This window comes from Pteronotus mesoamericanus, unplaced genomic scaffold (assembly GCF_021234165.1).
Source record: "Pteronotus mesoamericanus isolate MK-2021 breed Mesoamerican mustached bat unplaced genomic scaffold, CSHL_Meso_final contig_53, whole genome shotgun sequence".
NCBI lineage: Eukaryota > Metazoa > Chordata > Mammalia > Chiroptera > Mormoopidae > Pteronotus > Pteronotus mesoamericanus.
In genome coordinates this window covers 24777-38127 of record NW_026555195.1, presented here as the reverse complement: position 1 = coordinate 38127, position 13351 = coordinate 24777, and the positions used below count along the sequence as shown (strand labels likewise).

The following is a 13351-nucleotide window of genomic DNA, read 5'->3' as shown; positions in this document are numbered from 1 at the left end:
GCTCTGGCCACGTCCACTGCCATCCCACCCACTGTGCAGGAGTACCTGCTGGTGAGGGGTCTGTCTGCCTCAGCTCCCCAACACCAGCTCTCTCGGGGGTGGCCTCCAGGGGGTAACTTCTCTATGGTCTAAGCTACCATCCCACACAGCACATCTAGACGTACGCGGAAGGCCACCAACTAACTCCTGCTTAATGGTGCCTCTCAGATCATTTCCAAAACCCCCTGCAATGGCAGTAATGAAATATGAAAGGGAATGAACCCGTAACAGTGGAGGGAACAGAACGGGGAGGCAGCAGAGAATGAGAGACCGCAATGCATTTCCTGAAGTCAGGAAGTGGAAGGCGGCGTGGGGACGGGGGGCGGGGGGGGGGACGACACAACCCTGAAGGCAGCTGCAGCCCCGAGCCCAGCCCCGCTGCGCGGCGGTGACTTCCAGCCGGGGAGCCCGGCAGAGGGCCGGGGCTCTAAGTAAGCAGGCACGGAGGGCAGGAAGAGAAAGCTGGTTCACTGGACTCATCAGACTTGTTCTTCTCAATAAAAATGAGCAAACATTCACCAGACATTCAGGAAAAACCAGCAGCCCGGAAAAGAATGACCAAAATAAACAACCAAAACCAGAGCCCAAAGGAAATGAGATCACATAAGGGTCAGGAGATAATTTTTAAAACAATTCTCATCAGCATGTCAGAGAAAGTAAATGCAATTTGGCCCCTGCAAAGCAAGAGCAAGATGCTACGAGGATGTAATAATCAACAAACCAGAGGGAAGAAAATTAAAACTATAATTGCCAAATTAAAACCTTCACTACAACGTCTAGAAGACAAAGTTAAGATAATCTACCAGACTACAGAAAGAAAAGACACAGATGGAAAAAGTGGGAATAGAAGCAGCACAGAGGGCCAACCTAGGAAGTCTAGCAACTCATAGGATTTCCAGTAAGAGTAAAGAAAGGAAATTATCAAAGAAAATATAGAAAAAAATGTACAAAGTGGAAGCACGACAAAGACTTCAAATCGAAAGGGTCCAAAAGAACCCAGCACAATGGAAAAAAAAAAAAATCCAACCTACACATCTTACACAATTTAAGTACACCGAAGATAAAGAGAATATACTATAAGCTTCTAGAGAAGGAAACTAACAAAGCAATTAAAAACACACACACACAAACCAAGTTAGCTATAAAGAAATGAGAATCAAATTGGCATCAGGTATCTTATTAGCAATAATGAATGCGTGAAATCAACAGGTCAGTGTCTTTAATGTTTTGAAGAAAAATAAAATTTAAATTTTGTATTCAGTCAGGCCATCAATCAAAAGTGAGAGCATAATAAAGGATTTAGAGTTTACCTCTCGGGCACTCTTTCTGAAGAAGTGCTCACAAATGCAGCTAAACAAGAGAGGGAGACACGAAAGAAAAGCCATGGAGCCCAGAGCATGGCCCTCAGCCGGGAGGGTGGTGAAGGCAGGTGATCGGGCGAGAGAGCGCCTGCCGCACCAGCCAGGCAGCCAGCAACGGTGTTCAGGAAATGCTTCCAGGGAGGGAGCAGGTATCAGGTAATGAATGACTCAACTAAGTGTTAACTGGATAATTTCAAAAACACAGTAAAGGTACAGAATTCTTTTAACCGCTTTTTTTTTTTTAAAAAGGCAAGTAGAAACTGTGAAAAAGTAAAAGCAGATAAAATAGTGACTCCAGTATGAAAAACTACAAAGCAGCATTGGGAGAATGGTTGGGATATGAGAAGAGAGAATCCTTGTGACCTCGGCGTCAGATGTCCCCAAGTGACACGGTTCCAAAGGACCCAGGACCCAGGGCCCTCACACCCTGCCTGAGGGTGGGGCGCACACTGATCCGGCCACAGCTGGGTGAGCACCGTTTACTGTCGTCCACCTGGAGCCAACTTACCAGTACAGCACACAAGCCTTCCTCCCGGTTGTGCGGCAGAACATATCGTGACAGCTGGGCCAAGAGAGAAGGCGGGAGATGGCAAGGGGCAGGAGGGTTCGTGGGAAGAAGGGCTGGAGGCCCTGAGAGTCTCACCTGATACAGCGCTAAAACCTAAAGGAGGTTTCAGTATGTTTAGGACTCCAAAGGCAATTCTTTAGAATTCTAAAAATAATAACGTAAACATCAAAAATTGGGAGCAGCAGGGACGGAGGGTCAGAAAAGTACAGGCATACCTAGGAGATACTGCAGGTCTGGTTCCAGATCACAGTGAAGTGAGTCACTGAATTTTTGGTTTCCCAGTACACAAAAAGTGAAAGCAGACTATACTATAGTCTGTTAAGTGTGCAATAGCATTATGTATTAAAAACAAGGTACACACTAGAGTTAAAAATATTTTATTGTTAAAACATGCTAACCATCATCTGAGCCTTTGGCAAGTTGTAATCTTTTTTGCTGGGGGCGGGTCTTATGTTCAATTTGTAAAAAATGCAGTTATCTGCAGAGCACAATAAAATGAGATATAAAGAAGCTGAACTTTTCAATTTCCACTATGGGGATTTGATAGTGTCAGAATCTGATGAATTAAGAAACGGCTGCATAAGCTGGAAAGCTAACCAGGGTGGAGCAGAGTGTCCTGGAGCCTGCTCTTGCCCACAGAAGCCCTCTGGTGCTACCTGATTACTGGACCATGTGATGATGTGACTTGGATGAACGCCCCAGCCCAGCCCAGAGACTCTTATTCGGTAGGTCTGATCTGTATTTGAGAAAGCTCCTTAGTAATCCTGATGAGTAGTTCTAGGGAGATGCCACTAAAGAACCTCCAGGTTCCACTCAAACCTGAGATGCCATCATCTCAGAGGACATAGACACCCCCTGAGGCAGGATGGCCAGCTACTGGATTCCTCACTATTCATTCAGAGCAACGGAGTCTCAGAGCAAACCCATGCTTGCCCTGGGGTCCCACACCGGCCACACCTGCGGAGTCTCCCATGCCAGATGGCGACGGTGCTCTTCAACACGCATTCAGGCAGTGACCTGCTTGGCAAGGCTTTCCCTGCTGGTCACCCTTCAGAGAGCTCTTGTCCTTCGGCTGAGCTGCCATAGGAGGGCCGTCAAGGACACTCACAGGGACAGGGTAGGAGGCCTGTGCCAGTCTGTGCTGGAGGGGCCGCAGAGCCTGGTACCGGGCCTTCTCATCCAGCTGCTGGAGCACCTCCCACACTGCCCCGTCTGGCCAGGGCTGGCACCAGCCCGGAGCGCACTCAGCACAGCTCCCTAGTCCCCGGAGAGACGGGGCTCAGGCCGCAGCACTCCCCATCGCAGAGGAAAGGCGGCGCGCCGAAACAAGTCTCCTGATGCCCAACACCTAGAGGAAGGAGGCCTGAATCAAGTACTTCATTTTCAACAACAGTGACTAAAAACCAAACCTGAGAACAAGTGTAGAGTCATACAATTTAGTGGGGATACAGTTATAGTTCTTCTAAGGACCTGCCAACTTTTCTTAATTTCTAATTGGAGAGTATAATGTAAATATAAAATAATGTGTGTGTGTATATATATACATATTTGTATACACATGTAACATCCAGATCACAATGAACACATACAGATATATGTACTGTTTAAAGACCTAAAATAAAATTTAAAAATACACATGCATGGAGCACACAGCCTAAGAAACAGAACATTCCTGTATCCTTTCAGCCCTGCCTCCACCAGAGACTTGCTGAATAAGGTATTAATCTTGTCTTTTTTGTCTCCCTATATTTCTTATGTATGTATGTATGTACGCACCCTAAGCAGTACACTGTTTAGTTCACTTGCTTTTCAACTTTATCTGGAATCACACTGTGTGCACTTGGTGTTTTGCTTCTTGTAGTTCATTCATTTTCACTGCAGTAGGGAAGTGGCACAGGGGAGGAAAACATCTTGATTTATCTATTCTATTGTGAGTTCATATCCAGGTTGTTTCCAGTTTCCTTTTTTTTTTTTTTTTTTTTGCCCTAAATTGCTTAGCAGGTAAGAATTTTGCAAACATTACTTCTATGAGCAGTTACGGAGGAGGTGGAGAGTACTGCGCCCTCTCCAATCTGCACAGTGCGAACCACCAATAGTGTGGTAGGGCTCGGGGCCCCTCCCAAGGCCATGGCTCTTGAGGCCCGCCTATGTCAGCCCTCGCCTCTCCCCGGGCTTGTGGACCAGGTGATCCACTGGGCGTCAGGATTCCTTCTGATAGCCTAATGGAACGGATCAACGAGGATAGCCTCGAAGTATCTGCACGTGGAATCTTCACCAACCCAGCAAGAGTTCAGGGCTCTCAGAGCCCCACAATGGCACCCAGCTTGCTCCTCAGCAACAGACTGACGGCTTCAAGCAAACGCTACCTGGTGAACACCATGATGGACAGGCCTGCCATAGGTCACGCTCTTAGGAACAGGGCATCTGCGGCCACCACAGCACACACGAATCTGACACAGGACCTAACCTTGCTTGGCCTTGTATCCCAGCCTGCGCGCTTTATCGGGCCTGGTGGGGCGAGGGGCCCTGTGGAGCACAGAGCTGGCTGTACTGCCAGCAGCACCCCTGAGAAGGAAGCCCATCACATCGGACTGCTTCTTCCTCCATAGCCCCCGCATGTACTTATAAGCGCCCATCTTGGCTTACCTGACAGCTGTGCCAGACAAAAAGGAAGAGCCTTTCTCCCACTGTTTCTAGTTTCTTCTGTCATGAACGAGGCTGCCAGAGAAACTCTTATAGGACTGGTTAGTCTTTTAAAATGCTCCTCCCAGCTGTGGCCGGGTGGCTCTGTTGGTTGAAGCATAGTCCTGTGCACCAAAAGGCTGCAGGTTCAATTCCCGGTCACGGCATATACAGGAGGCAACAAATGGATGTTTCTCACATCGATGAGATGTCTCTGTCTATGTCTCCCTCTCTAAAATCAATAAACATATCCTTGGGTGAGGATTAAATAATAAAATAAAATATTAATAAAATAATGTAATAACATATATAAAATAAAAATATTCCTCCCAAACAAGTCCTCACTCTAAACTCAGAGGTCCAAGTTTCACCTCTACAAAGGGCCCAGGGAGGAAATCCCTGCCTGCAGCTGAAGTACTAGTAGTTCTCTGCAACCAATGACGCGATTCCCAGGACTCCCCCACTCCCTGCCCTGGCCTCACTCACACAAATGCCTTCTCCTCCTCTGAACCTGAGACTCCACGCCCCTGCTCTACAATGGAAAACAAGTGGCCTTTTTAGCCAGTCTGGATTTCTGAGTCACACCCCTCTCCCGAGTATCTGCCCCCTTCCTCCCAGGTAAGAGGGAACAGGGATCTCAGTGAAAGGGCCCCATTGATAGGCCAGAGGCTGACAGCGTGAGAGCCGAAGCAGCAGGAGCAGGCGACCCAGGCTCTGCCCTGCCTGCTGGCCAGGAAACCTGCCCATGGGCAGGGCATGGCATTTTTCTGGTATGTTATATATATTGTTCCACTTAAGGCTCTTATAATTTTAAAGGGGCAAACGATAACAGAAATGACTAACACTGATCAAATACACACCACAACTCATGACAGTGGTGATGAAATTAACTTAGAAGGTTAAGACAAGCATTTTTAAAAAAGGGGGAACACAAAAGACTGAAATTTAGAAAACTAGAGAGTATCCTACAAAGTAAGAGTAGTATTCTTTTGCAAACCTTTTGTTTCCTTTGTATCTATGTGTATTTATTCACAAGTACTGAGTCACAATGTAAAATGAATTATGGGCAGAGGCTATAAAATTGTGTTCTTTCTTATTCATGCCATAACTGTCCTGAGTGTTCAGTTGCTACACCCATTTAGTAGTTACTTCCCCAAATTCATCCGTGCCACACATCACAGCCACCAACTGCCCCTCCAAACTCCCAACACAATGGCCTCCTTTCTATTCCTCTTTCCACCCCCAGAACATGTGCCATTCCCTCAGCCTAGAACATTGTCCTCGCGCACCCCCCTCCCCCCGCCTTTGCTCTTTGCACAGCTGGTTCCTTTCCAACCTTCAGGTCTCAGCTTCAGTGTCATCCCCACAGAGGACAGAGGGCCCTCCTGGACATCCAGCCCTTGAGACCCGTTTCCTGGCTGGCTGCCTGCCTGCCACCAGGGCTCCGAAGACAGCGATGCTATCTGAAGTACCGCCAATACACACGGCATCTAGCACAGCACGTGGCACGCACCTCACCTTTGTTAAAGGAACACAGAAACTTCCCAAATTCCTCACAGCTAGTGAATGGCAAAGCCAGGATTCCAGCCCAGCTACGTCTCACCCGAGGCTTGTTTTTAACCCCTGCACTACACTAAAATCAAACAGCACACTGCCCTCAGGTCACATGGCTCTAAGTACTGGCGCTAGGACAGGACCCAAGCATGTCTAAGTCTGATGCCCATTCTCTAGTACGTCAGTGGAGTGGGGAGTAGCCTCTCATGGTTAGCTGAGATTTGGAGTTACATGAGAAGACGGCAAACCTTCATGATGGAAGAAGAAATCTGCCAATGACCAGAGAAATACCAGAAGAAATAGGAGAGTGAGCAGCTCAGAAATGGGGGGTGGGAGGAGCTCCCCCGGGGAAGTAGTCTGGCAAGGTCTGGAGAAACTGCAGGAGGAAGCAAAAAAATCAAGGGGCCCCTGTGCAGGGCGGTCGGTGCGCCAAGGCTATAGGAACCACGCTTTAAGGTCCCTCTGGGCAGTGCTAAGGGTCAGAGACTCTGAGAATTAGGTGGGGGGGGGGGAGGCAGGACCGAAAAGGCTCTGGTTTCGCAGTCAGAGGCGGCAGCCGCAGCAACACTGCGGCAATACTGCCACCTCGTGGCCGTGGAGTGCTTGGCCCACAGGAGCAAATACAGACGGTCCACTTGAGGCTTTCTGCTTCCACAGCCATTTACTGAGCACCTAATACGGGTCTGGCTGCAGGGGACCGGAAATGGCTCTGATGTGCTCCAACTTTAAATGACCTCTGTTCTCTGCATCCAGGCACTGACTAAACCCTTCTGACTTGACTTCCCCTTTTTCATAACAACAGGACTGTGAGGACAGAGATGGTCTCATCCGTCTCTGAAGCTCCAGTATCCAGCAGAGGGCCCAACACACTGGAAAACGATGGCGGCTTCTGTTTAATATGTGCTCAGTACTTTTAAACACATGAGCACACCCGCGTCTCACACTGTAGCTATGCAGTACTTCCAAGCCTTCCAAACAGAGATGTCCAGTAGGGGTCTACTAAAGCATGACCCTGGAGCTCTTGGAAAGACCAGGCATAGAGAAATAAGCATGGGTATCGCCCGCACACAGGCTGGAGACAAGTGCCTTTAAGGTTGAGTGTGCATGGCTTGCCTGGAGCTTTTGCTAAAATGCCGCTTCTGATTCTGAGGTCTAGGGTGGGGGGCCTGAGATTCTGCCTGTCTAACAAGCTCCCAGGTGGTATCAACAGTGCTGGTCCACAGAACACATTTTTGAGTGGGAAAAATCTGACTCAGGAGTTGACAAACTGGCCAGAAGGTCGAATCTGGCCCAGCTAAGAGTGATATTTTCATTTTTAAAGGTGTTGTTTAAAAAAAGAGGGGGGGGGGGAGTGAGAGCATGTCCTAGCTGGGTAGCTCAATGGTTTGAGAGCCATCCCAATACGCCAAAGTTGCGGGTTCAGTCGTTATTAGGGTACATACAAGAAGCAACCAATGAATGCAGGAGTAAGTGGATCAACAGACTGATGTTTCTCTCTCCAAAAATCAATTTAAGAAAGAGAGAAGGAGGAATATGTGACAGAGACCATTTGTGGCTCATAAAGCTTAAAATATTTACTCTCTGGTCCTTTCCACAGTTTGCCAAACCATGATTTAGAAGATCGTTCCGGGGCAAGGTGTATAGCTAAACAAGGAGAGAGAGATGAGCAGAGCAAACTGAAGCAAACTGTTACGACTTCCAAATCCCCATGCCTCGTGTGGGTAGGGAAAATAACAGTATAATACACTGTATGAAGGCTAACGGTTTCGCTAAGAAGGCTGCTCTGGAAACGACGAGCTAGCATCTGAGGCATCCAGGCAGGAGAGGGTTGTACTGGGGAAAGGCTGAGGGACACTGGGCTCTGAATGGGGAAGAGGGCCTGTGGGGAGCTGGTATCTGACGGCTCCTTCACTACTTATTTCTGGGGGAAAAACCCAACAAACAGAAAGGCTGGGAGGGGCCCGCATTACTTGTGTGCAGCAACCATACAAGTTCTGGAAAATAAAATAAGGAAAGGCTGTGAATTCTACAGAGCTGCTCCGCGGAGAATCTTCATTCTGGCTGAGGGTGGGGCGGGCGGACAGGGTGCTGGGAGGCGAGGGCAGGAGCTGGCAGCAGAGTAAGAGCCCCGGAGCCTACCGCCAGAGGCTGCCCCAGTGCTGTTTGGCTACAGTGCCTTCTGTCACGCTTCTGCACTCTGTGTTGAAGAACACATTTGCTTAAATGTCATTGCCAGGGAAAGTAAATACAGCTGTCCATTTCTGTCAGTCTGAACCAATCAAGCTGGCTCTCTTTCAGCGGAGGACCAGGCTGCTTTAGAAGGCTTTGCTTGTCTCACATATATTTCCAAAGGACAACAGTAGCCCTTTCTTGGGGGTGTGGGAAAGACTAAATCTGTCAGAAAGGCTGTGGCAGGATATCCATAAAGCCAAACTGTTCTGAAAGGAGAGAAGGTAAATAAAGAGACAGAATGATACATGCTGCAAAGCAGACCCCAGGACTTCCTGGTTGGAAGGAACCTGCAAGGTCAAGCAGTCCCCCTCCCACCCCCCATAAAGCCGCCTACGAAATCCAACCATCTAAAGGAAAAAAGCTCACATCACGCCTGGCTTTTAGCATGAAATATTCTTCTTCTTTCCCTTTTTAATAAGTTTTTAAAAATACTTGCAATCAAAAACAAATCCCTGTCTTTTAACCCCTGAGTTCCTGCCCGTCTCAAGTCCACCCCCTCAAGCACACTCACCGTCTCCCCTACTGGAAAGTGAGCTCCCTTAGGGAAGCAGCGGGCCTCCGCAGCACCCGTCTCAGCGTGCGGGGGGCACCTCCTCACCTAGCAGAAGAGCTCAGTGTTTCTGCCGCCTATTGGCTGTGTGACGGTGGCCAAGTTACTCAACCTTTCAAAGCCTCCGCTCCCTCACCTGTAAAGGCTTAGCACACGAAGGCGATTTGGGGAATAGAACACAACAATACATGTAGAACACTTCGAATGGTGGCTAGCACAACAGTAAGGATTTAGTAAGTGCTGACAATCATTACGATTCAGTTAGTAGATCCCATGAATCACACTTGCTCCTCAAAACACACTACACCAGAGCGGCCACGGCTCCTCACTCACTTCCAGGCAGGTGCAGCGCTATTTGTGTGGTCCCACCTCGTCCTGTCCCTCCTGCCCTGACCGGTGCCCGACCCTTTGCTGGGGCCGGGACATTCTGCAGGTACCTAATGAACTAAGGGAACATTCCATTGTATCTGGGCCCCGGTCCGACAGCGCATACCCACCTTATCCACAACCACCAACGGGGCCAGAGGCCTAGCCCTCCTGTGGGAGGACCTTAGCCACCTATCAGGGGTATCCCTGCCAAGGATACCCACAGTATGCCTGGCAGGCGGATCTCAGGAGCCTCCTAAAACCAGTGCACGTGTTGGAACAGGAAAGGAAGGACGACAGAGCATGTCAGGCAGCCTTGGCGGCAACCGGGCCACCCTCTGCTGCAGCTGCTGCCGCTGCTGCCACCTCCTGGACAACCTGGACTGAGCGGCCAAGACCTCAGTGCTCCCTCCAGGCGCGCCGCCCCCTGTCACTGGGATAAACAACTAGTGCTGCACAATCCGTTTCTTCTTTCTTTGAAAAGTGCCTAATCTACAGACTTTTAAATTTTAGCACCTGTGATGGGCATGAAATGGTATCTCACTATTCCAATGGACCTTCCTTCATTACTAGTGACCTTGAACGTAAAAATATAAAATTTCGGTGATTAGCTTTGACAAATCTTTTGAATTGCTTTTATATATTTTTAGCCCATTTTTTTGTTTGTCTTTTTTTTACTGATATGTAGGGAGTTTTTTAAAAAATATTTTATATCCTAATATGTTACTTTTGTAGATTTGCAAATATCTTCTCCCTATCTGTCTCTTAACCTTTCTTATAGCATATTTTCTAGTATGGAAGGTTTTAAATGTCATGTTTATCAATCTTTCCCTCATGCTTTGTGTGTTTCAGTTTTTGAAAAATAATTTTCTAGTCTAAGATCATAAAGATAAGCCTAATTTTCTTCTAAATTTTTTTCACACAGTATCTTTGGTTCACCTAAATTTACTTTTGATCATGGTATAGGATAAGGTTCTGCTTTTCTTTTTTCCACTTTGATAGTTCCATGCATTAATTAGGACATCCTTTACCCACTGATTTGAAAAAAGGTTCATCATACAGTAAGTTCCCATATTCAACTGGGCTAGAATCAGAAGTCTGGGGTGCTAAGCATTCCCCCCAGCCCCAGCTTGTGCCCATTTTTCTTCCACAGAATTTTCTTGGCTGTTGGTGGCCTTTCACTCTTTAATCTAGATTTTAGGATGAGTGTGTCAGTTTCTATGGAAAACCACCATGGTTGGCTTTAATGGGGATAACATGTAATTTACAGAGTAACTGGGGAAAGAGTTAATATATTTATAGGATCATCGTCCTATCATGAACATGGTATCTCTTTGCTTATTTTTGTTTTCTTTTATATCCTTCAATAAAGTCATATAATTTTCTTAAAACAAACAAACAAAAAAAAACTACACCAGAGCAGGATTTCTCAACCTCGGCACTATTGACATTGGTTGTTGTGGGGGTCCATCCTGTGTTTTACAGGATATTCAGCAGCATCCCTGGCCTCCACCCTCCAGGTGCCAGCAGCAACCCCACCACCCTGTTCTGACAACCAAAACCTGTCTTCGTAGACTGCCAAATGTCTCCTGGGAGGACAAAATCCCCTCTACCTGCCTTTGAGAGCCACTGCACTAGAATGTGCAAATCAGTTACGCAGAGCAGCCGCCCCGTCCCGAATTTCCCACCACCCCACCCTCCCCACACGCGGCAACCCCGCCACCACTTGCTCACCACTCAGCTGCCGTGGAGGAAACATGTGGTAGGTGCTGTAAATATCGTTGGAGAACTGCAACTGGAGCTCAGGGCTGCCCATCAGGAGCTGGGCCACCTGACCCACCTGAAATGGTGTCTTCTCCAGGATCACGATGGCATCCTCTCCGTCTCCAGAGGCCTCATTCACCTGTGGGCAGAGACACAGGTGAGGCCTGGAAAACAGAGACTCCCGAGGACCCCAGGATTCCCAACATTTGGGATTTCTTTCCCTATAGTTTCCCTCTGGGCAAGTCTAGCCAACGGCACTAATGTTTCTCCTGGCGGAAAAGATATCATCAACCTAAATCCTAGTGGCGGTGCTCACATCTTTCTTCTAAAAGATGCAAAGCTTCTCAGCTGTCTTCAATTTTAAGCTCCCAAGGCCTCTGTTAAATTCTCCACATTTTGCAGATGAAGAAGAAACGGAGGTCTAGAGACATTAAGTGATTTGCCCGAGGTCACATGAACAGTCAATCCTGGAAAGGAAACTAGAATCTGGGCATCCCCACTAACTCCTAGCTTGAACGTTCTCCTGGCTAAGCTCTTATGCAGGTGCTGCAGACTGACGACAGGTGGGGCTGAGAGAGCCAGACACAACCTCCTGAGAAACAAGAGACACGGAGAGAAGCGTCGCCCCCCTGACCCTCCCAAAATGAGAGCTCCTGCTGGGGCTCTGGGGAACCCTAATACTGCCCGCGGCTGGGTCTCCTCACCAGTGGCGGGATGGTCCCCAGTCTCTCCCAGACCCTGCTAGAGAGCTGAGCACGTGGTATTAGAGCCAGCCGTGTGCATCTGTCTACCCCAAGGTGCTCTGCACTCCTGAGGCTCGGGGATGGTAACTTTCATCTCTACATCCCCAGCACCTAGCCCAGCGCTGGCCTGTCAGTGCATGGTGTGTGGAATCGAATTACCCATTTAATAAACTGTTTCCTCTGTTAGGGCTGGAGTCCCGCACAGCAAGGATCACATCTCCTACAGGCTCTGATCGTTCCCAGGGGCACGGATGAGCAAGACGGTCCAGCAACACTTACCAGGTTCCTAGCACCCTTACAGATTGAAGGGATAAATGATGAATGACTTGGAGAATTTAACACGTGTTTAAAAAAATCTGCAACACACCCTATTAAGTGTTAGCGGTAATTTTTAGCGAAGGAGGAATTAAGAGAATGAGCCCTACGCTTGTTAAATTTCCTTAACTTCAGGGGTGACCATGTCTCCTCCACTCGCTCCGCCCCCGAAGCATTCTAGAACTGCTTCTCTCTCTCCCCTCCCAGTTATGCGACAAGATCCGCTTTCCCGACGGTAACTGGTCACACACCTGCATCCCCGCCCCGGACGGCCCGTGGTACCTTGCCGTGTAGGAACAGGATCTTGTCCCGCGCGGACTCCCTCAGCACTTTTTTCACTCTAAAGCCGGAGAAAGGAAAGTGGACAGGGGTGGACGTGCCATTCCCAACGCCAGCCCCCTCGGCTGCCTTGTCTTCTGTGGCGGAGGCTTCCTCCCCCGCGGCATCTAGCTCGCGCTTCCTTTTGCTCGGCGGAGACGCCGCGTCCGCCATGTTGCCCACGAGAGTGTGCGCTTGCGCAGATCTCGGACACGCCCCGCCCACCTGCGTGCCAGGCAAGTACTACAACTCCCGACGTGCCCCGGGGGTTGATACCTCTCCCACTCTGTGACCTGTCCGGCTGAACGTTTTTCACCGAAGTTGCAGCCCTGATCCCTTAATGCTGGCCCGCAGAAGTTGAGGCAGGCGCTGAGAGAAGAGAACAAGACAGCGAGCCCCTAAACGGGCAGGCTAGCGGCGCTGCGCTGGCAAGGGCAACCCAGACCCCTGGGACGGACTCCGAAGGCTTTGACATCTTATTCGGATACCGACATTTTAACAAAAATTATACCAACACTGATTAGATAACGTGGAAGGAATGCTTCTGAAACTAATCTGTTGAGCCTCTTATTTCTTGGTCGATTTTTATTTTTATAGAGAGCGCTTAAACCATTTCTGTTTTTCATCCATTTACAGAATCTTCATTGCGTTCAGTTCTTTACAGATTCAGTCCTTGCTGAATAGAAAGGTGAGCGAACAGGGACAGCACTCCATTTCCGTCACCTGCTGCTTTTCTTGCGGGCTGGGGGCTCTGCCTCCTCTGTGCCTGCTTTGCCCACGTGAGTCTGCTATGCGATCCCGAGGTGTGATTTGCAGCATAAGTATGATTCATCTGTCAGAGTTTCTCCTTTTTTGGGGG

General features: G+C 48.7%; 1 protein-coding gene and 1 pseudogene across 2 annotated transcripts in view; both read right to left on the bottom strand.

Annotated features, from left to right (window-relative positions):
• DCPS (decapping enzyme, scavenger) overlaps positions 1-12692 on the bottom strand; it is a 37724-nt gene extending 25032 nt beyond the window's left edge. For both annotated transcript variants that reach the window (XM_054579441.1, XM_054579442.1), the window contains exons 1-2: positions 12457-12692; positions 11087-11255 (exon numbers count right to left, since the gene is read on the bottom strand). In XM_054579441.1, coding sequence (XP_054435416.1) covers positions 11087-11255; positions 12457-12666 — 379 coding nt within the window. In that variant the 5' untranslated portion in view covers positions 12667-12692. The remainder of the gene's footprint in view (positions 1-11086; positions 11256-12456) is intronic.
• Positions 3965-4974, bottom strand: LOC129075367 (60S ribosomal protein L15-like; annotated as a pseudogene).
• Positions 12693-13351: the final 659 nt, after the last annotated feature.